The sequence below is a fragment of the Xenopus laevis genome, chromosome 2L, assembly GCF_017654675.1.
Source record: "Xenopus laevis strain J_2021 chromosome 2L, Xenopus_laevis_v10.1, whole genome shotgun sequence".
NCBI lineage: Eukaryota > Metazoa > Chordata > Amphibia > Anura > Pipidae > Xenopus > Xenopus laevis.
Genome location: NC_054373.1, coordinates 8883336 through 8908530, shown reverse-complemented (window position 1 = coordinate 8908530; position 25195 = coordinate 8883336). Strand labels below are relative to the sequence as shown.

Here is a 25195-nt window from a genome sequence, read left to right as displayed (position 1 = left end):
AGTATAAATCTGATGGGGAAACACAGCCCTGCTGGAATGGGTTTGACATAATTTGGCAACTTGTTTCCTATTCTTGTAAGTCTTAAGTACAGTATACTCAAAGGGGTTGCATGACGTAGAGAGCGATATTCTGAGACAATTTGCAATTGGTTTTCATTTTTTTTTTTTGAGCTTTTTATTCAGCAGCTTTCTAGTCCGCAGTTTCAGCTGTCTAGTTGCTAAGGTCCAAATTCCCCTAGCAACCATGCATTCGTTTGACTAAGAGACTGGAATATGAATAGGAGAGGCCTGAATAGAAAGACAAGTAATAAAAAGTAGGGATGCACTGAATCCACTATTTTGGATTGGGTTCAACCCCCAAATCCTTTGCTAATATACAACCAAATCCAAATTATAATTTGCATATGCAAATTAGGGGTTAGAAGGGGAAAAGATTTTTTATTTCCTTGCTTTGTGACAAGAAGTCACTAGATTTTCCTCTCCATCCCTAATTTGCATATGCAAATTAGGATTTGGTTCGGCCTTGCAGCAGGATTCGGACGAATCCGAATGGTGCTGAAAAAGGCCGAATCCTGGCTGAATCCCAAACCGAATCCTGCATTCAGTGCATCCCTAATAAAAATAGCAATAACAATACATTTGTAGCCTTACGGAGCATTTGTTTTTTAGATGGGGTCAATGACCCCCATTTGAAGGCTGGAAAGAGTCAGAAGAATAAATAAATAGGCAAATAATCCAAAAACTAATAAAAAAGAAAAAAATGAAGGCCTATTGAAACGTTGTTTGGAATTAGTCATTCTTTAACATATTAAAAAGTTCACTTAAAGGTGAACCAACCCTTTAAAGGAATTGTTCAGTGTAAAAATGAATACTAGGTAAATAGATAATATGTACAGAATAATACATCTATTTAAAGTTAGTTAGGCAATGTAATGTATAAAGGCTGGAGTGACTGGATGTGTAACATAATAGCCAGAACACTACTTCCTGCTTTTCAGCTCTCTTGCTTTCCATTGATTGGTTACCAGGCACTAACCAATCAGTGACTTGAGGGGGAAGCACATGTTGCTTTTGAATCTGAGCTGAATGCTGAGGATCAATTACAAACTCATTCAACAGTTATGTCCCATGTGGCCCCCCTTATAGTCACTGACTAACTCAGAGTTAGAGAGCTGAAAAGCAGGAAGTAGTGTTCTGGCTATTATGTTACACATCCAGTCACTCCAGCCTTTATACATTACATTTTTGCCTAACTAACTGTAGTTTTTATTTTTACACTGAACTGTTCTTTTAACGCTGAAGCCAATGATTGACAGCTCAGCCTTCCAAGAGGTAGTGGGACAGCCATGTGCTGGTTCCAGCCAGTGCTCTTAGTGTTGCACAGTAATGTTCATGACTTTCCCCGGTAACAGGGTAGAATGTATCTATTGAAATGTAAATTACAGTCTGCCATTGGACTGCATTAAACCAGCTGGTGGCTGAACCGAGGCTTAATGGCTAATGTAGCTAAGAACAGGCTTCGTCCTATTGATTGCTACCTGCAGGCTCGTAATGGGGAAATGATTCATGAGTAATAACAGCTAGTGTACATGTCAGTTTGCCTCAGACACGTGTCCGGCAATGAAATAAATCATCATGTGTGTATTCAAAAAGTGCATTCTTATAGTTCAGTGTTGTTGGGCAGCAGTATGGCATGTCCTACCTGAAGCTTGGTTACAATATTTTTGTTGTGTTACCCTAACAACCATGCACTGATTTCAATAAGAGACTGGAATATGAATAGGAGAGGCCTGAATAGAAAGACAAATCATAAAAGTAGCAAAAACGATAAATGTTTAGCCTTATAGATCATTCAGTTTTTAAATGGGGTCAGTGACCCCAACTTGAGAGCTGGAAAATAATTCAAAAACTATAAAAAAAAAAAACAAGTAATAAAAACCAATTGATACGTTGCTTAGAATTGGCCACACTATAACATACTAAAAGCTATCCCAACCCTTTACTAACAGAAGCAGTCAAAGTCAGTTTTAAATTTAGAGAGGGAAAAATAATTCTTAAAGGGGTTGTTCCCCTTTAAATGAACATTTACCATTATGTTGAGAGCGATATTCTGAGACAATTTGCAATTGGTTTTCATTGTTTATTATTTTTGTTTTTTGAGTTATTTGGTTTTTTATTCAGCAGCTCTCCAGTTTGTACTTTCAGCCATTTGGTTGCTATGGTCCATATTACCCTAGCAACCACACATTGATTTGAATAAGAGACTGGAATATGAATTGGAGAGGGACTGAATAAAAAGTAGCAATAACAATACATTTGTAGCCTTACAGAGAATTGTTTTTAGATGGGGCCAGTGACCCCCTTTTGAAAGCTGAAAAAAGTCAAGAAAAAAAGGCAAGTAATTAAAAAACTATAAAAAAATCAATAATGAAGACCAAATGAAACGTTGCTTAGAATCGGCCATTTTTCAACATACTAAAATTTAACTTGAAGGTGAACATTTAGCATGGTGTTGATAGCGATATTCTAAAAGAATAGCATTTGTCGTTTAGATGGCTGGAAAGAGTCAGAAGAAATCATTTAAAAACGATAAAAAAATAAATAAAAAATAAAGGCCAATTGAAAAGTTGCTTAGAATTAGCCAGTCTATAACATACTAACATTTAAGTAGAGGTAATTTATTCCTTTAAAGGAAAGTGATACACATATATATCATACATGTATCATACCCCACCCAAACCGCAGCACTTGCACTCTAATGTATGGCCCAACTCCTCTGTAGATTTTCTGTGCATAGAGCAGTGTAGTTGGTGCAGTTCAGGAGAGTTGCCTCTGTATGGGGTGAAGTAAACATCAAAGATTTATATCTTATATACCTGGGAGTTTTATTCGCTCGGAAGTGATGGGAAGACTGAGCTTCCTATAGTTGAACATTCAGCCTTCATAAGAAGAAGCTTCAATAGAGATTTCAGCTGAGAAGTTAAAGGCTACACTGCATAACTGTCCCATTATTTCCCCACATTGTGAGCGGTGATGAGTTGGAGTCGGGAGAATGGGCAAGAATCTATGGGCCTCTGCTAAGTAGAAGCTTTGTGAATATAACATAAAGGACTTAAGCTTTTTATCTGGCCGACCTCTAATCTTTTCGAGTTTGATATAATGAGAGGGTTTAATTCAAAGAGCCGTAACCCGCGTTATGTTCCCTGATTGACTCCGAGCCCAGCCTTTGCTTCATTTCAAGGTGGATTTATGTGGTGGAGGGGGGAATATAAACTCACAAAGTCGTGCTGATATTTTCTACTATGTTCTAAAATGTTGAGCGAGTACTGAGATTGTGGGATGGAAAAGCTCTTATATGCGGAAGTATCAGAGCCGCCATTGATTGTGTATGAAGCCTCTCTGCAGACTAAATGAGTTGACTTATAGGGACAAATTCACTAACCTCCGAAAATTCGCCAGCGATGGCTTCGCTCAAAGTGCAACACTTTGCCAGGACAACGCTTATTCGCTAAAATCCGAAGTTACGTCCAGGGCAACGAACGCCCTGGCGTTACTGCGGCAAGCGAAGCGAAGTTGTGATAGCGTCGGCTAATTTGCATGGATGTATATGTTGCAGCAAATACCTTACACTACACAAGTCCAGGGAACCTTAATAAAGAAAATAAATGTTATATTGTCCTACATATGAATGAGCCCAGTGTATAGTTTATGTGCCATATGTTAGGAAATGTAGGGGGGAAGCCGGTTACCCAAAACAATTTTACGCTCTTTTGCAGCCTATCACCATGAAAAAAGGAAAAGTCGCCAGCGTTTTTTGGGACTTAGAAAAATTTTCAACTAAGTTTTGAGGAAGTCCTATCTACTCGATTGCACTTCGCCTGGTCTGAGGTGGCGAAGGCAAGTCTGGCGCAAAAGGTAACGTTCAGTAAAATCTGCATCTTAGTGAATTTGCGTAGTTACGTCCATTCGCCAGAGCGCAAATTCGTTTGGCGTTAGGGAGCGAAGTATCGCTAGAGTATATCTCCTTCGCTAGTGAAGTTATGCCAGCGACCGTTAGTAAACCGGTGAAGTACCGAAATGATGTCACTCTGGCGAATTTTCACCAGCGTTAGTCACTTCGTCCTTTAGTAAATTTGCTCCTTAGGGTGATGATGGTATTAGGGATGTACCGAAACCAGGATTTGGTTCGGGAATCGGCCAGGATTTGGCTTTTTTCAGCAGGATTCAGGATTCGGCTGAATCCTTCTGCCTGGCCAAACCAAATCTGAAACATAATTTGCATATGCAAATTAGGGTTGGGGAGGGAATTTGAATGAATTTTTGACACAAAACAAGGAAGTAAAAAATGTTTCCCCTACCCACCCCCTAATTTGCATATGCAATTTTGGATTCAGATTCGGTTCGTTATAAGGCCGAATCTTTCAGGAAGGATTCAGGGGTACGGCTGAATCCAAAATAGTGGATTTGGTGCATCTCTAGGTGATATACAGCGTAGGCTTCAAGCCAAATTGCCCAAAACAGACATGAAGGTAAATTATCTGAAGGATTCTTGTGTCAGTCCATAATAGCTTTGAATATGTAGTGATGGGTTGAAATTCACTGTATGATTTACAAGCAACTCTATGGGGATCACTATGGCACCATATTTTCAGGCTAAACATGCTTCTAAACTGAGTGATTCTGCACAGTGAAATATCATCTATAATAACACAGCATTTCTAGGGGCCGTGAGGTTGTTTGTTTGAATAGGAAATGCATCAGATCGAGTCGGTATGGCAGCTCCCACACACGTTGCACAGAAAGTATGTTAGCTAAAACATCAGGTAGGTGCGCAAGCTCAATGACGCAGTGTTGTATAGTTTCAAACAGTATTTATCTAGCACTTCACCTTCTATCCCAACAAATAAACTCTGGTATAAGGTTACATGTCCCACCAATGCACCACCCTGCACCTGGCACTTGCACCCAAACTACAAGAGAAACATGTAGCACTTAGTTTAGACTTGTCTTTTAATGACACTTCTGCAACGGTAACTGACTCATCTTAATGATATGTTGTGTTAAATGATAAGACCTGTTGGCTCAGTTTTACAGTAACACATGAATAGACCCTTCTGCTGCGCTTTACAGTTCATTTTTGTAAGGTGACACGGTTGATGTGTGTTTGTGTTTTGCTGAACAAATTCGTTTTACAACGTCAAACAAAACCAATCTTCATTAGATCCACCTGCAATGGCCTAGAGAAATGCCTCTTCTACATTTTCTGGGATAATTTCAACCTATTAGGGTAGGGGCACACTGGGCGATTTGGGGAGATTTAGTCGCCTGGCGATTAATCAGCTCGTCTTTGCGGCGATCAATCTCACCGAACGCCTTCCCTCTGCCTCACGTGGAAACTTCGGGCGACTTCGGAATACAAAGGGCAGCATGTGCCATGCCGCAGGCGACTTTTCATTATAGCCGACACAAGACAGAGGGAAGGCATTCAGGGAGATTGATGGCCGCAAAGACGAGGTGATTAGTCGACAGGCGACTAAATCTCCCCGAATCTTCCAGTGTGCCCCTACCCTTAGGTTACATTGGCCTGTGTTGCACCATGATGGTAGTATACTCTCATTCACGGCTATTGTTATGTTTAGAAGTGGGAGGAGCTATCTTTTGGGGGTTATACAGTACAGTCACAAGGGAGTGTGACTGTGGGATAGCAGGTATAGTAGGGAGAGATGGTGTCTATAGTAACAGTGGGATAATAGTCTCTGGGAAGGGAGTGTGACTGTGGGATAGCAGGTATAGTAGGGAGAGATGGTGCCTATAGTAACAGTGGATAATAGTCTCTGGGAAGGGAGTGTGACTGTGTGATAGCAGGTATAGTAGGGAGAGATGGTGTCTATAGTAACAGTGGATAATAGTCTCTGGGAAGGGAGTGTGACTGTGGGATAGCAGGTATAGTAGGGAGAGATGGTGTCTATAGTAACAGTGGATAATAGTCTCTAGGAAGGGAGTGTGACTGTGGGATAGCAGGTATAGTAGGGAGAGATGGTGCCTATAGTAACAGTGGATAATAGTCTCTGGGAAGGGAGTGTGACTGTGGGATAGCAGGTATAGTAGGGAGAGATGGTGTTACACTATTAGAGGACATTCTATGCTCTGTAAATAAACCTGTATTTGTCTGAACTAGAGGTGATTGCTTTTGAGGTTTCGTGAGAAGTCTATAACAGAACATGCTAAATTCATACTCTAACTGCAAATAAGCAATCAGTTATCCATGCCATGAAATATCTATATTCCACAATATAATGACAGAAGCCTCTCTGCTCTTCAGAATCGCTTTATGGTCCATTTCTCCCTTTAGAACCCGAGCTTGTGATATAACAGCAGACGACAGATGAGATGTCACCGGCTGGAGATATGGACTCACCTTTGTAAACAGAAGCTTTATGCTTTTTGCTGCCATTCTTCTTGCAGCTGGAGTTTAACATTTGAATGGGGAGATCGGTAATGATCCTATGGCTGGGGCTTAAAGGAAAACTATACCCCCAAAATGAATACTTAAGCAACAGATAGTTTATATCAAATTGAATGACATATTAAAGAATCTTACCAAACTGGAATATATATTTACATAAATATTGCCCTTTTACATCTCTTGCCTTGAACCACCATTTCGTGACTCTATCTGTGCTGCCTCAGAGATCACCTGACCAGAAATACTACAACTCTAACTGTAACAGGAAGAAGTGAGGAAGCAAAAGGCAGAACTCTGTCTGTTAATTGGCTCATGTGACCTTACATGTGGTTTGTATGTGTGCACAGTGAATCTTACGATCTCAGGGGGCGGCCCTTATTTTTTAAAATGGCAATTTTCTATTTTTGATTACCCAATGGCACATACTACTAAAAAAGTATATTATTATGATAATGGTTCATTTACATGAAGCAGGGTTTTACACATGAGCTGTTTTACTCAGTATCTTTTAATAGAGACCTACATTGTTTGGGGGGTATAGTTTTCCTTTAAAGGGTTGGTTCAACTTTAAGTTATATTTTAGTATGTTATATAGTTGCCAATTCTAAGCAACTTTTCAATTGGTCTCCATTATATATTTTTTTAACAGTCTTTGAATTATTTTCCTTCTTATTCTGGCTCTTTCCAGCATTCAAATGGGGGTCAGTGACCCCATCTACATAGTAACATAGTAACATTTTTTTAACTACCTGCCAGTTGATCCAGAGGAAGGCAAAAAAACCCATCTGAAGCCTCTCTAATTTGCATTAGAGGGGAAAAAACAAAACAAAAACAAATGCTCTGTAAGGCTACACATTTATAGTTATTGCTATTTATAACTCATATTTCTATACTCGTATTCAAATAAATTCATGGTTGCTAGGGTAACTTGGACCCTAGCAACCAGATTGCTGAAATTGCAAACTGGAGAGCTGCTGAATAAAAAGCTCAATCTAAACTCAAAAAGCACAAATAATAAAAAATAAAAACCAATTGCAAATTGTCTCAGAATATCACTCTCTACATCATACTAAAAGTTAATTCAAAGGTGAACAATCCTTTTAATTTAAAGATTATAATATTTTATATCTGCACTTACCCTTACCCTGTGGCTACAAGGTTTAAAATTATGACTCCCAACATCCTACAGTTATGGAGCAGGTGGTGAGGGACAACAGAGGTTGGAAAGCTCTAATAATATAAATATCACCCCTGCCCATCTTAATGATCTGATTGGTCAGTATGACACATTTCCCTTGTACGCATCACTTCCTGTTCTGCTCATTCTAAGAATCAAACCTTGAGCAGCACCTTAAAATCTTTCAATCTGAAAACATGTGACCATCTTTAACACTCAGTACTTTAAAGCAGCATGGGGTGTAGATTAAGGGGGTTATTTATCAAAGATCGAGTTTGTGAGGTTTTTTTTTCTTCGAATAAACCGACAACTCAAACGTTTACTTATTTATGAAAAAACTCGAATGTAAAAAAACTAGAATCAGTGTAATCGGGGTTAAAAACTGGAATACTTGAATGAGTTTTCGGCAAAAAAAAAATTGTTCGATCAAAACCCACTGAAAAAAACCTGAACATCATGAAGGCTACAAACATCTTTAAATGGTTCAAGGGACCTCTGCCATTGGCTTCTATATGACCTCGACAGGTTTTAGTTGGAGTATTTTCGAATTCAAGTTTTTTTTGTTTTTTTTTAAAAAAAGCCTGAAAAATGTGAGTTTTTTACCCAAAAGTTCGAGATTTTACTGAAAACTATCCTCAAAAATATGATGTTTTTTGGGACCTTTAATAAACAATCCCCTAATGTTCCTTTAATGGATCACCTTATTTCACCTATGAGACACTATGGCCGAGGTCAGGTCCATTATACTGTATTATCAGCTGATAAACCCTTAAGCTCCATTATCCATAGACACCGTACTCTGCTGGATTTGTTAATTACAATTTCCTTCGTAGCATCTCCATATAAGTTCCCCTCTTACATCTCCATATAATATTTGTGTTAATTAAAAATGTATTAATACTGAAAAATCTATTTTTAATTTCCACATTGTGTTCTTACCCTCCGTTCTGACAATTAGATGAATCTCATGGGATTTATTGCTCACCTGGGAATCTTATTGCTGTCTAGCAGAAACACTGAGAGTAATTATAGCACAGACAGTGCACTGCCTTCTCTGAACAGACAGACGGACAGAGACTCTATTCGCACTGCAACTATAGGCACTAGTGATGGCAGAATTTATTCGCCTGGCACGAATTTCAGTGGAATTCCCGCGTTTTGCCGCCGGCAAATAAATTCTGATGGCCGAATTTATTCGCCTGGCACGAATTTGCGGCAAATTCCCGTGTTTCGCCGCCAGCGAATAAATTCTGGAATTGAACGTTTTTATTATGCTGGCGACAGAATTGACGCTGGTGATAATTGGTATCTCTGGCGATGAGTAACGGACGCCAATTACCCTTAATAAGCGCGTCAACTTTGATGCCGGTGCCCATTTTGATGCCGGCGAATTGTCGCCGGCATCAAAATCATCGTTTCGCTAACTTTTCACCAGTTTGGCGAATTTTGCAGGAAATTCACGTAATTCGTTGCGAAACAGGACATATTCGCCCATCACCAATAGGCACTCATGCCCCCCCAAATTCCCACCCCCCCTAGGTGCAGGACACCCACGGTACACACCAAGGGGGTTATTTATTAAAGTCCGAATGTCAAAAACTCGAAAAATTAATGTTTTTAACTATAAAAAATCCAAATTTTTAATGGAAAAAAAACCTTGATTTTTCTAAATTTATTGTCCCCCGAGGATGGGAAAAGTCAGAATCCGAAAATTTGGCATCTCAGACCTACCAAGGTTTTATATAAGTCAATGGGAGAGGTCCCTATCCTATTTGGAAGTATCTGTGGTCTGCGCTGGAATTAGCCTGAAAATTTGACCATTTTAGACTTTTCACGCAAAAATCCGAAAAATTCTGAAAAAATATTATGATACTCGTGTTTCTCCGATTAAATAATCTGAAAATTAGGATTTTGATAAATAAGGCCCCAAATCATGGGACATCTGCCAAAAAAAAAATCACAGGGTGACTTTTTCAGATTTTTGTCCGAAATAGTCGGATTTTCAGGCTAATTCCAGCGCAGCCCACAGAAACTTCCAAATAGGTTATTGACCTCTCCCATTGACTTATATACAACCTTAGTAGGTCTGAGATGCTGGATTTTCAGATTTTCATCCTCAAGTTAAAATAAGTTTTTTTGCAAATAAATATTCAAATTTTATAGTAAAAAAAACTTTTCAAGTTTTTGGCTTTAGTACTTTAATAAATAACCCCTTAGGTGTGTATTGCAGGTCTTTCATGGACCCCCTGCAGAAAGGTATTTAAGAGAGTGATTTAGCTATTATTTGTAAACTACGCTTCCCATGATCCTTTGCAGGCTGTTATTGCATTTCATCATGAAAACAATGTATCTAAGCTGTATCCTATTCTTCATTCCCGTCTTCTAGTCTTTTATTCAAACTATTGTCTGGTTGCAAGCCTTGCGTTCAAAATTGCATATATATATACAGGTATATATATATATATATATATATATATATATATATATATATCTTTCCAATTCCATTTAAAAGGCAGATTTGAGCATTTAACCCATTGTTTGCTGCATGCAATTCTCCCTCTGTGTGGCATTCTCATTCCCTGCCTTGTGCTTGTAATCATGTGGAAGTGGACGTATTTATCTAGTTCTTTATAATCAAGCACAGGATTTGTCCTATATTCCTTGCTAATCCCCCAGCAGAGAGTCCCCAAAGCCCATGGAGCAGGTGCACTGCAGTAGAATGGAGCTGCTGTGTGAGCAGAATGGGAGCTGGTTACTCACGGCCAATGCACTGCAGTAACCTCCAATGGAGATGCAACATCCTACGGCAGAGAGCTCTGATTGGCTGCCGGATGCCTTGTTGCTAGGAGGAAAGAGAACACAGAGTGGAAGGATTGTACTGGCTTTGGTTTTTCCACCAGCTGACAGTTGGTGTCTAGTGTTTCCCCCAAGTGAATAAAATGCACATTGTTTACAACCGCACATTTGCCTATGGGTAGCAGGACATATTGTCAGGACAAGCCAACTGTCTGCCTGTGTAGTGCCTGGAGCTTTTACCCTCTGCAGTTAATGCTCTATTGTACCCTATGCAGGAAAATGACAGTTACAGAGTTAGATGATGGCAGGTAAAACAGATATGTATATCTGTGATTGTAATAACACACAGCTGCTGAAAAAAACTCCCATCATCCCCCTCCTCATCCATGTTGAGAATTATTGGCCAATATTCAGCTGGTTTGGCTGTGTATTGCAAATTCTAAGCAAATGCATGGCTTTTGAAATGTTAATTTTGAGAAGGGGGTGGAATTTTCGCTTTACTCTGACCCATGATTAAATAAAGCACAAAGCATTTTTAGCATGTGGGGTCCCTTCAACTGTTGCACTCCTAGGGATTCTGGGAGATGTAGTCCAATAAGAACTGGATGTTTTTAGCTTAATTTTTTCCATAATGCTCCTTATCAGCTCAAACTCTGATTAAATAAAGCACAAAGCATTTTTAGCATGTGGGGTCCCTTTAACTGTTGCACTGCTAGGGATTCTGGGAGATGTAGTTCGATAAGAGCTGGATGTTTTTAGCTTAATTTTTTCATGAATGAGAGCTTCCATAATGCTCCTCATCAGCTCAACCAGTTGAATCTCTTCTGTTAACATAACAATATTACAATGTTCACTTACCTTTCATAGGTTTATTAAGGATCAAAGTAGGAAAAAATTTAAAATATCACTTTCATGATTCAGAAAGAGAAGAACATTCACATCCCCCTGTCTGAGTTATACATTGCACATTTCCACCATTTGTATGGTTTGTGATTGTTATAGATGCGACCAGTTGCCAATTCATTGGTTTTCATTCACCATATAGAATCATGGCAAACTTGCTACTTGTCTGGCCAAATTGTTTTCCAGCTGATCTGTCTGGCTGTTTATTTTCTGTGCACTGCTCGCTATGACTACTGAAACAATGTAGCAGAAGCCAGATTATTAACAGACCTGAAGGAAACAACTTTCTTTTACATTGGTTCAAGAATCAGATTCAGTGGCGTAACTACTCACCGGCAGGCCCTGGTATAGGATGAGCACCTGGGCCCCCTGTCGGACCCTCCCCCCTATGAATCGCGTACGATGTAAAATCTCACCCTGCCCAACCACGCACGATATCCATTATTGTGGCTCTGGTGGGCCCCAAGAGGGTGCAGACCCAGGTGCCATCGCACCCCCTGCACCCCTGGTAGTTACGGCACTGAATCAGAACCAGAGAACAGAAATGGATAAACAAATGCTGCTATTAATAGCAATAACATATATTTGAAAGTTGCTAAGGATTACATTTCCTATCACTATGCAAAAAATAGTTTTGGGTGTAGGTTCCCTGTATAAGACTTACCCATGTTACCTGCCTGACCTTATTTATATGATATGGACTTAAAAGTTGTTGCTCTGAAAATGTGTGCATGGGCAGTAATTTAGCTGCAACCTCATCCTATTATTATACAAAGCAAGTGGTTAAAATTTTCTTCACACTGGGCTCAGAGGAATATCACCCTTTTATAATGACATGAGTCATGGTCCCCTATTCATCTTCTTTGGGTCACCAAAAGAACTGAAGCCCAACAGTCTGAGAATTTCCCATGTAGGAGAAGAGGTATCCAGTGGGGGCTGACCGAGTGACTAGAAGACCTTTACTGCCATATGACTCAGGTACATGAATTATAAACTACGAGATATTGAAGAAGTAGCCGGGGCAGTTGGACTGAAGGAGAACACTGGCAAAACAAGAGAAATTACTGTCAACACTAACATCTAGGGATGCACCGAATCCAGGATTCGGTTCTGGATTCGGCCAGGATTCTGCCTTTTTCAGCAGGATTCGGCCGAATCCTTCTGCCCAGCCGAACCAAATCCGATTCCTAATTTGCATATGCAAATTAGGGGCGGGAGAGAAATCGCGTGACTTTTTGTCACAAAACCAGGAAGTAAAAAATGTTTTCCCCTGCCCACCCCTAATTTGCATATGCAAGTTAGGATTCAGATTTGGTTCGGTATTTGGCCGAATCTTTCGCGAAGGATTCAGGGGGTTCGGCCCAAATCCAAAATAGTGGATTCGGTGCATCCCTACTAACATCCGAGACCTTAGTTGACTCTAAGTAAAACTGACTGTGAACACTAACATCCAAGACCTTAGTTGAATCTAGGTAAAACATTAGGGACATCGAGGAGTTCAAAGCGTTTGAAGATTTCACATACTGGGCAGCATGGTCACAAAGGATAGAGGAGACAACATGAATGTCAAAGCACAAATATGGAAGAGAAACACAGTCTTTATGCAGCTCTACCCTGTGCGAAACGCTAAAAAAATGTCATTGTTGCCTCACAAACTTTGGAAGGTCACGTCTGAGATCACTAACATCCTCAAGTGGTGCTTGCAAAAGATCTTCAAAACATTATCTCCCATAAAGACCTGTGGAGCCAAGTGAAGTAGGAGCCAATCACCACCCTTGCTTGGAAGAGAATTGTTAAATCTATATGGTCTGGCTAAGGCACCCAAGGAGATAACTAAACTCGTGACCATGCTCAGATCCACCTAGGCCAATGTTTTTCTGATTTTATTTCAAGCCTCTCTTTAATGTGGAATATTTGGTCAGGGACCCATTATCTGATAGCAATGTTATAAGAACACATTGTTATGTTAGACATTAGGAAACAGTTCCAAGATTACTGTATCTATGATAGAAAATAAACAATTACCCAAACTGGTCTTTAAACTGGTTCTGAAGAGTTATCTGGAAGAGCAAACCTCCTCAAATCTCAGCCTTATCAACCTTTACCTTTGGCCTCCCTCAGGGGCTAGAATCACAGTTTGGGAACCACTGGCCCAGGTGTTAGTGATTAATTGTCAGGCCCAAATCCCCCAACATCATTTTTGATGCCATCAGAGAGGGTTTAATGTTGCTCATTGTCCAATTTTTTGTTGACCAGTTTGGACCCAGGTTGAGAAAGGGTGGGTAGGGTAGGTGAGATAACTTGCAATTAGATCATTTCAACATTTTAACAGCCAACATGTAAATGGCACGTGCTGACTGGTTGCTATGGGTTACTAGAACTGGAGCAATTTTTGTAGCTGCTGTCTCTTGTTTTCTTAACGAATCATCTCACGTGGGCCTCATTTTTTTTAACTCCCCGTCAACCTTGTAAATTGAATGGAAGTGGGAGGGTTGATGAACTAATGGTATCGAAAACACAGTATGTGACACTTTCTCATAACCATAATTAGCTTAATTATAGGGAGAGAATTGCTTGAATAATATCATTTTAACTCTTAACATTTGTAGTTAAAGCACGTAATGAGCCTCAGGACCTTGAGCTTCATGAAAAAGATCCCTGACTGGCAGAGCGAGCGGACAATTAAAGATTGGCACATATGCAAATGACTGACAAGATCCTAACGAGCATGAGTGCTACAAGGAAATTGATAGGGTGCTGCCACCTGTCTGCTTCGGCCATTTTAGCCAAAAACAATGATGTCATTGCTGCAGCGGGTCCAGCATTAAAGATACTGCAGAGTGTCGCTCACTTGCTCTATTTAGTAGCTGGCTTTAGGGCAGGGCAAGGGAGAGTAAATTTCTAACTTCTCTTGGAAAATCAGAAATAAATCCTGGCACTTTCTCCTGTAATAATTCTCGAAGTGATTTTCCCAGAGCTTGGTTACTTTACTTGTTTTTCTTCCCCCTGTAGCTGACTTTAAAGGGGAACTGCTTAGTCGAAGAAAATATAATCGAAAGCAATGCTTATTTAAAGGAGAACTAAAGGTTTTATAAAGATGGAGGCTACAAATGCTTATGTTTGGGATTTCTGTACCAGCCCAAGGCATCCACCGCCTTAGCAAGGAATATCTGGGTCTATGAACATGTCCCTAGTAGCTCCCAAGCTGCACATGCTGATTAGGGCCCAACTCATTATATATAGGATGTATAAAATATAAAAGTCACAGTACAAGGCTAATTAATTATACAGCAGCTCAGAAAGCAGTGCAGTTTACATCTGAATTTATTCAGTCATGTACCATCAGTTTCTATGACGTGAGAACATAGTTTTCTGCTTGATGATTTGCGACGACCCCTAAGCTTAGCTTCTCAAAAGCTGCCCAGAGCACACTTAACATGTGCAGTGCCACTGACAAAATCCAAGATGGCGACCCCCTGTGCACAACTTTGATGGCCTGAATAATTGCTGTTATAGAAATTCTGAAATCTTAGGCTTGTGTAGTAAGTTCAGTACATAAAATATGACATTTCTACCAATATTTTTTTAAGGGTTTAATTATACTTTAAATTAAGGCCTTTAAAGCCATTGAAGCTGGAAAGTCCTGCCCTAAATCATAACCAGTCATCTGCCATCATGTTTTCTAATAACATTTCTAGATTTTTGCCCAAACTATACATTGCTAAGGGTTATTCTGTTCTAATATCACTAAAATCAGAAGAGTTAAAAAGAAAAATAAATGGTGCTGCTGTTGTATGCTTTAGAAATATGTACCATAAATTAACACTGAGCCTACAAGGCATCATCAATGAGCAATACGCAGATGAGAGAGGTGTCAGTAGTTATCACAGCTTTTCTGCAATGTGTAAAGAATGAAATTAATAAGCAAGCCAAATGCAAATAGAATATATTTATATTTGTAACATAATGTATATAAATATATATATATACACACATACTGTATATATAGTCACATTTGGCTCAGGGTATATTGAGCTTGCATGTGTACTGGCACAAGTTTGGGGAGGCATGCCTGGCTGACCTGTAACAAATACACTATATGGCCAAAAATATGGGGACACCTGCATGTCCAACATCTCTTTCCAAAACTAAGAGAATAAATATGAAGTTGGTCTTCTCTTGGAGGCTATAACAGCTTTACCTCTAGGAAGGTTTCTACTAGAACATTGTTGGTGGGATTTGCTTCTATTCATATGTAAGCATTTGGCCACCGATGTTGGGGGAGCCTAGTTTGCATCAGTATTCCAGTTCTTCACACAGGTGTTTATTTGGGATAAATTCGGCACTCTTTGACCAATTCTGTACAGACTTGGCTTTGTTCATGGGGACATTATGGCTATAAAACACGAAAGAACAGTTCCACAAAATTGGAAGCACTCAGTTGTCAAGAATGTCATTGTATGATACAGCAGTACCCATGTTCACCTAATTTTGACTGTATAGTGTTTAAATTACAAGTTGTATGTAGGCCTATACATAGTGTAGGGAAGTGATCCCCAATCAGAGGCTCATGAGCAACATGTTGCTCACCAACCCCTTGGATGCTGCTCCACGTGGCCTCAAAGCAGGTGCTTAACTTGGCTTAGAGGCAAGTTTTGGTTGCAAAAACACAGGTCTACCCCCCAACAGAACTCTTGTAGGCTGTCAGTCCTTGTAGGAGCAACTAATTGGCCAACCACAGCACTTATTTTGCACCACCCTGTCACATTTTCATACTTTCGTTGCTACCTAACTCTTTTTACATTTGAAAGTTTCTCATCGGTAACAAAAGGTTGTGGACCCCTGGCTGAGTACATTTCTCAAAAAAACATTGTGATCTTGCAGTATTTTTGTAAGGTTGCCATAAACAGCTTGTTGCCAAATTGTCAGATCTTTCCTGAAGACCACTTGGGTTAGACCTTTTCTAGTTGACTCACAGTCCAGTGGCAAAGTAGAAGGCCCATTAGCCCTGTGCTGTAGCCTTTCTTGTCACCCCCAAACACCCAATCGCATTTTTCCTAGGTGCTTCATGTAAGACTACAGGAGGCCCTTTACATTTGTTGTTTTGTTATTCTATTGTAAATGTTTTAATTCTTTATACTTTCCCATTGGATTCTGGGGCCCAGTGTTTAATATAATTGCTTATAAGACACATATGAATTTCTGCACTCAGTGATTGGGCCCCAATCAGGATCAACTGCCCTAATCATGATATACAGTAGACCTTGCATATCAGCAGCTATAGATGGGAATTGTGGTTGGTATTGACAGGGTGGCAGTTTTGCCCTGGGGCCCACCTTGACTATAGATGGCCTTGGCTACACCATAATGACTTCTCTAAACTTCAGTGCCATAAATCTTTGCATTACATCCAAGAAAGTTCTTCGACTCCTCGCTGACTCCCGCCATATTGAATCTCCCTCACCATATGGAAGATCAACAGACACTATTGAAAAAATCAATAGCCTCCTACTTACAGTGTTATTCAACCCAAATGACTTGTGTATAAATAGAGCTGCTTGCGGCCTCCTTTGCTTGCTAAGTGCCTTCATACAGTGGCTTAGTCCTCTCCGCAGGTCTGGCTAATGAATCCTAAAAGACACTGCTGCAATGATTCAATACCTGCCCATCCCCATCAAAGATAAAGTGGTAGCTGATAAATATTTATGAGGCAGAGGAAGGTCATTAAAGTAATATTCTGCTTTTAATGAAAACACTCAGTAGGAAAAAGTTTTCTTGTGTAATGCAGAAAGCTTTACTGCATCTAACACTAATGTCAAGCCTTGTTTTTATGAACGTTCAACATCTGTGCCCAGCTATTATATATACACCCACACTGCACAGCTCATGTTTATTTATAATATAATAATGAATATTAAAATTGGTCTCATAGGCAGATATAGTATTACTAGGGGTATAAATGCCCTCTAGGGACTTCTTCCAACAGTGGGAGTGCCATTTCTAAGGTACCATGAAACTCCTTTTGAAATGTTAGACCCCTCTCCCTTTGACTTCTTGAAACAATGTCATAACACATTGGAAGATCTGTGGAAATTGATAAAGAAACTTGTGTTCAGCCATACTGAGACACTATACATTCCAGCATAGGCAAGGCTAAAACTGCAATCTGAGCCAGTAATTTGTAGCTAATTTAACCCAACTAGGGCTCCCATATTTGATAACATTGAAGACAATAATAAGATGGAATCATGGCGAAAAATGCCAGTATACGCCCTACCAAAATATATTAGATTCCAATAACAAAAATACGTTTCTCCAAAAAAATCAACCAAAAATCAATACAAAACATAATTATTAGGACATCACAGGTAAAAGCCTAATGCGTTTCGTGCCTGTTGGGGCACTTACTCATAGGCTGTGAATAAGTGACTCAACAGGCATGAAATGCATTAGGCTTTTACCTGTAATGTCCTAATAAATGTTTTTTGTATTTTAACCACTTTTCGGTTCATTCTTTTAGAGAAACTCACAATTTCTGTTGTTGTTTCAAGTGTTCCATTTAACCAATTTAACAAGATGGCGTTGTTCCTTTCCACATGTGACCCAGCCAGCTGAGATGCCAGGATGTGTGAGCTCTAAATAAACATATTAGTATTGCCCTTAAATAACTCCTAGAATTTAATTGTGTGAGTCAGCTGCTCCATGTAAAGTATAATGGTTAATGGATGTACAGGGAACATTCAGTGACCTACATTGCACAGAACGATCAATAATTGGCAAGGATGTGCAATAACAAGGGTGCCGAGACATATGGATCCCACTAATGCGAGGCTCAAATTACAGTATCTTTCCATCCATGCACTGTAGGTTCAACTGTTTCACGTGCTCTTAGTAATGTCATAATAGACTTTTAATGATCAGCCCAGTAAAAGCTACTTGATGATTGGTTGCTATGGGTTATTGTATACGTTCTTTGACCACAAAGGAGGGAACTATGTACTCTGCAGCTAGTAACTGTGATACTCAGGCAACAGTCATGGAAGTTGTTCCCCTAAGGCTCCATATTCCATAAGAAGGTAGCTAAAATTCTTATTAGGGCTTTAATTGGTGTTAAAACAACAGTGCCTGCCTTGGTTTCCTGCTGTACAGCTGTTTTTTGCCCTTTATCCTATAAAATACCCCACCACTGGCTGGAAAAGTTTTAGTTCAGGAATATAGTTGAGTGTTGGAATCTGAAGAAAGGATATGGGCTCAGCATATGGGGTCATTTACCAATTCAAGTGCAATGTGCATCTTCACTAGGAGCAAGTCTACCTATTCAGCCACTAGGAGAACCCAGGAGCTAGTGCCAGGTCCAAGGTGGCATTGTCTCCAGGGCTCCTCAGCATCAATAGGCACAGTTGCCCACTCTCGAGAAGAGACAGGAGGGATGTTTTGGCACCCATGTGTTATAATAATTCAGTGATAAATGAGCACTTTATTTCCTTCATTCTGCAGAGTTTTGGGTCTGATATTCAGGCTACAGTTCTCCATTCCTCTGGCCAGGACAGTTCTGAAAAGGGGAGGAACTTTCAAAAACTGGGCAGGGTTTTGTGTAGATTGTGGTGGGCTTATACACCAAGCTAAGTCAGAAGTACATTTATAGAAGCCAAAGAGGAAATACATTGAAAACAATTTTTCATTCACCTTTTAATATTTCCATTAGCTAAATACAAAAGGAAAATACAAAAGAAAAGGTCTAGTGGAGCTTTGAATCCTCACTGTAATTAAATCGCTTAAATCCCTGTAATAAAACCCCCGCCAACTCCCCATCACTCTTGTACCTTGATATTGGCTCTTACAGGGTTCCTGGCATATTATGAATGGCTTCTCCACTGATTTCTTTAGAGATGACTGAGTCATAAAGAGATTTCATTTGTTCCGACATTATTGAAAACGTACTCAATCATTGTGTCTGGGCGGAACTAAAATCATCATCATTTCCACTTTCTCTTGTTTAATCAGCCCCATTAAAGGTTGTGATTGTTTTGCAAAACATTTATTATTATTTTTATACAAACATATTTCTATTTCTTTCCTTCAGGCTACAAAACCCTGCTGAAGGGGATCTCAGGAAAATTCCACTGTGGAGAACTTGCAGCAATCATGGGGCCATCGGGGGCAGGGAAGTCAACTCTTATGAATATCTTGGCTGGTTACAGGTATGTTACACGCATGAAATAGACATTTACTAGTGCACAGCACATGATGCCATTTGTATAGTTTTGAAGTGGATGGGACTATCAATAACCTGGAGCTAGCATATTGGAATTAGCACTAGACTATGGAGTATCTAGTAGAATTAAGTCAAAGGCAACTGGACATTTAGGGGGTTATTTACTAAACTCAGGTCTGGCTTTTTGGGGCAAAACTCAAATTTTTCTTTTTTTTTTCAACTCAATATTTTCAGGTTTTATTAAAAGCTGATGATAAAGAGGCCTAGGATTTACCTGAACCCTCAAAATAAATCTGCCATGATTGGGGAATGCTTACGGGCATTGGAAGGGATCATTATTCTCATGCTTACCCTGTAGTTCAACAATAGATAAAGGACCGCAGGGAGAGCAACACAAAGTATTATCTAGTATAAGTAATTCTAAAACAACTGAACTTGCTGAGTAATCATTGAAGACATTTCATTACTCATTCGAGCAGCTTCTTCAGTTCAAGAATACATTGTGAGGGCTAATTAGTGTCCTAGCAAGAGACAATATATTATGAAGATTACATTTCATATAAAGGAAAGTTTACACATTATGTTGCCATTTCTATTTGAGTTGGGTTTCTACCTCTTATAATATTTCTATTGTGAATATTCTGCTGCTTTGATTGGCTGCTTCTGCTGGCTCCTTAGTCTAGTGCTATTAATTATAATTACTAATTGTAATACTTTTCCTCTTTGTTCTATTGTTGCAATCTTGCCTCACTATACCTACTTACTCTCTCATGATTTTTCTACATTGGTGCAGTGCAGCGCCATTATACATCATGGTCTTTGACCATTGCCATGATTTAGGTTCCTTCACATAGCTGAAGTTGGACTAGATGTTGGACAATCATCAGGAGGTTGCACATTAAGGGCTGCCATCTTTGTTGTGTCATGTCGTAGACCGTTAAATAATACCTATTCAAGTGTAACTTATTGGGCAGTGTCTAAAGAGAGAATGCACATCCCTGAAAGGGTCACCCCCTTTTTCAAATTCTGGGTTATGATTAGTTTGAACCCATTTCTTACATCAGCACCTTATCTAGAGAACTAAACAGACTGAGGTGCTGTGCTTTCAGGGCCCTATAGAAACAATGGCCGTGGTGCAAGTGAGAGTGGTACTGCAAATACTAGACTTAAATTTAATTAAATTTTTTACATCTTTATTTCAGGGAGACTGGTATGAAGGGAGAAGTTCTCATTAACGGTCAGCCTCGTGACTTGCGTTCCTTCCGCAAAGTGTCCTGCTACATTATGCAAGATGATATGCTTCTGCCACACATGACAGTGCAGGAAGCCATGATGGTAATGGAGCTTCAACTAATATCCCAGTGGTGTTATATTGTGTATGAATAGCCACAACTGATCATAATTAACACTATTTATATGTACACAAACCACTTTGCAATCAATACATAGGGGGCTATTTATTAAACCTTGATTTTTTTTCTTGTTTTTTTTTTGGGCAAAACTCAAATTTTTCATGCAAAAAATACTCAAATTTTTCAAGATTTATTATACCCCAAAGCAGAAAAAATTCATAATCCAAAAATCTGCCATCTCAAACCTGTCCAGGTCATGTATAAGTTAATGGGAGATGTCCCTTTTACAATTTGAAGATATCATGATCGGTGCTGGGTTTCGTCCGAAAATCCAAAAAAATCTGGGTTTTTGGTTGATATAGCAAAAAAATCAAGAGAAACAGGCATCAAATCTGAAAAATTCCCGCGATTCGGGTTTCCACTCGATTTTATGGATTTTTTTTCCAACCAGACTTTTTCTAGCTATTTTTTTGATATATAAGATAAAATCGTGGATGGGAGTTTGGTCGAGGTTGGTTTAATAAAAATTTGAGATAAATTCGAGTTTTTTAATAGGCGTCTTTATGAAAGTTGACTGGTTGAAATGTAAGCGCTAACCAATTATAATATTCTTGCTACACTTTTAGCCAGCAAGAGTAGAAATGTTGCTTACTGTATGTGCAGTCAACTTGAATGTTGTTAAAGCAAAAGATGGTACAGGTAATGGGACCCATTATCCAGAACTGTCCAAATTACAGTAAGACCATCTCCTATAGACTCCATTATAGCAAATAATTTTCATTTTTAACTGTCATTTTCAGAATCTGAGAAATTTGAGAAAGCCAATCGAATGGCTACTGAAACCTCTGAAAAATGCCGCTAGTCCAGTTGATTTGACTTACTACTATAGATATTCCAATCATCTGTAGCCATCTTCAATATAAATGCTTTGAGAGTTTTAAGGCTTGTCCAGTTCCAGCTAATCACAAGAATCAAGCAGGCTGATAGTCTGGATTAGGGTCCTGCAGTGGGTCGGGTACCTGCAGATACAGTTGAGGGTACGGGTTGGGTGAGAAAATATGTGGGTTGCGGTTTGCCGGTCGGGTCCAGGTCTAAGAAATTGGTTCCGCGCAGGACTCTACTCTGGATCACTTCTGTTACCTTTACTTTCCTTTGCTTAAATGCTTGTTGCATGAAACCGTTTTGGAAACACTGGTTTTGTTCATATAAATATAAATGTATTAAATGATATACTCTTTGTTCTTAAACATCCAACTGAAGCAGAGAAGCAAAGGAGAAATATTACTGTGAGCTCTGCAATTAGGCTGATTACCTTAAAATGTGAGAGAAAATAATCTTTCAGTTCCTCTGTTGATTCAATTGCCCAGAAACACTAGGGAATATATCATTTTAAAGTGTACTGTATTCTTCATTACTTCATTACTTAGCAACATTATAATATTTTCTAATCTTTGTGTGTTATGTCATAGTGCCGGTTGATGCTGTGTGTGTTTGGAAAGAATAAAATAAATTAATATGATACTGACTTTCATGTCTCCAGGTTTCTGCCCATTTAAAGCTTCAAGAAAAGGATGAAGGCAGAAGGGAAATGGTAAGTACAGTTTGCCAAGGCTGATACTCTTGAGGATATTATACTGTTGGGAGGATAATAATCATATAACAAAAAGAACTGTTTTCTATGGCAAAAAAAAAAATCCAACATTTCTATGTGTCCTAAATGGACACCTGAAATGGTGACACCTGATGCAGTGACATCTCTTGAAACACGAAGAACACCACCAATAAAGGTACTTGTAAAATATGGTGCAATCCATTGTTGCCCATGAGATATGTAGGCACAGCCCAGATGAATCACTACTAAAAGATAAAATTAGTAATGTATTAAAATGCACATGGTTTGCAACCAATCTAGCAATTTAAAGCAACCAATTGGGTCTGGTGAACACCCTCTAAGTACAAGAGGATCTTCTAATCAGTGGGAACTGGAGCTTGTGGTCCCCAGGTTTGGAAAATTCCTATTAAATCTTTCTGCTCTAAGCCTTACTAGTCTTTTAATCTAAAGATTGTCAATGCGAGATTCTCTGGTGGATCATAGGAGGTCCAGTCCAAAAAAATCCAGAAAAAGCACTGATTTATTGCTAAGGGCTACTTGTAAACAGTTACAAGCAAAGCTCACCAGTAATGCATGGTTTAGATACTGAAGCCCATCCTTCTGTTTAAGGAAAAGGAGTACCATTAATAACTAGTGAAGGGCAAATTTGTCCTGTTTTGCTTTGCCGAAAAATTCATGAATTTCCAGCGAAATTAGCGAAACTCGAATTTTGGCACCCGCAACGTGTCAATTTTAAATTGATGTTTAGGCCAATGGGCATCCAAATGTTGACGGACTCCGTTTTTATGCGAGCGTCATTTTTGACGCGCGTCCAAAATGGTTTTGCGGAAGTTTCACTAATCTATTCGCCGTTGGTGAATGTGGAAATTCACGTGGCAAATTTATTCGCCCATCACTATTCACTATTGATAACCATGGGTAGTCACACACAGATGACCCTACAGTCAGGTCAGTAACACTCCAAGAACATCCATATGCATTTCATTCTGAAAAGCACGTAATCCTTGGTTCATCCTAGGTCACCTTGTTTTCTAATGAATAAATAGACCTGGAGCACATCCCCATACATTCAAATGATCACGTTATACCAAGCATCTATGCAATATGGCTCAGAGTTGTGCTAATTTAATTATATTTTGGAACCGCAGGTAAAGGAGATCCTGACTGCTCTGGGATTGTTGTCATGCGCAGACACTAGGACTGGAAGTCTTTCTGGGGGACAAAGGAAACGCCTGGCAATTGCTTTGGAATTAGTGAATAATCCACCTGTGATGTTCTTCGATGAACCAACCAGGTACAATCACCTTGTCCTGATAGTCCGATTCACTTTTATTGTGACACATGGCCTGTATCTCCATGCAAAATAAGACATAGCCACATACTTTACTTCAGAGGTTCTCCTGGTTTGGCACCTCTGCTTCACCGCTCCTGGAGTGGTTGTGCAGCAAGTACGTTCTGTCTCCAGGTTATTGATGCACAAACACATCCATACCTTCCCTCATGGGCAGCTTATGTGTTTCTCTCTGATACAGCAGGGGATAGAGAACCCTCCTAGTGGACCACAAAAATTAAGTCATTGGGTTGGGGTAACTTTGGGTCAAAGATTAAAATATTGTAATCAAGCCCTATCTCCAGTATTAGATAATTCTCAAGGCAGTAACATTTTGATTATGATGAGAATTATCGTGTCTCAATTTCAGCCCATATTTCCATAAATGATATTCAGTCCCTTTGTCCCAATAAAAATAAAGATTGCTAATTAGGCATTTGATTTATTGTTGTAGTAACCAAAATGCAGTTTCATATTGGCAATTAAAAGGAAGAGTATGGTTCATTACGAGCCACAGTGGAACAGGAGATACAGATTATTTGCTTATTAATTTCTACTGGATAGCTTGCATGCCCTTTCCTTTAAGTTGTTTTTTTTTATTAAGACTGACAGATGCTGAGTTACTGACCCCAAAAAAAGTAGTTGGATGGGGAGTATTCTGGCAGATCTTTGGCTTTGCTTCCTATACAGACAGAAATGATCTCCCAGTCATTTATTAGTATCCCTTTAATTCCATCACACTGGCTATAAACTTTTATTGAGCTTGTGCCAATAATGTGGCCTTAATTGCTATGAGTCTGCAATCAATCTGTTCTACTAACTTACACATAGCTGAGCGTATTGCCATAAAAAAAGTCTGACTGCCAAATGTAAGAATTTAGTGGCGTTCATTAAGGCTAAAGGTGGCCATACACGGGCAGATAAAGCTGCCGATATCAGTCGTTTGGACCGATTTGACAGCTTATCTGCCCATGTATGGGGGCTTCCGACGGGTCTTCCCGATCAATATCTGGCCACGATATCGATCGGGAAGGTTGGGTTTTTACCTGACCGACCTGTCGGAGCCCCTTGGCGCATCGTAATTCGATCGTTCGGCCATACGGTATGGTACGATATACAGTAGCCATGCAGTTAGTGGCATATCGGGGAAAGATCCACTCATTTGGCGATGTCACCAAACGAGAGGATCTTTGAGTCTATGGCCACCCTAAGAGGTTATGTAGAAGTAATGGACACATGTGGGAAGCCAGATGCCACAAGTATATTGTGTTCTAACTGGTGTGACTGTGGTGCAGGTTGTCCTAATGCCATCCAATGATTAGGCTAAAATACAGGTTCCATCCT

General features: G+C 39.5%; 1 protein-coding gene across 1 annotated transcript in view; it reads left to right on the top strand.

Moving 5' to 3' along the window:
- abcg1.L (ATP binding cassette subfamily G member 1 L homeolog) overlaps window positions 1-25195 on the top strand; it is a 53464-nt gene that overhangs the window by 11728 nt on the left and 16541 nt on the right. The window contains exons 3-6 of the mRNA XM_018245870.2: window positions 19426-19543; window positions 20760-20892; window positions 22450-22500; window positions 23670-23815. Coding sequence (XP_018101359.1) covers window positions 19426-19543; window positions 20760-20892; window positions 22450-22500; window positions 23670-23815 — 448 coding nt within the window. The remainder of the gene's footprint in view (window positions 1-19425; window positions 19544-20759; window positions 20893-22449; window positions 22501-23669; window positions 23816-25195) is intronic.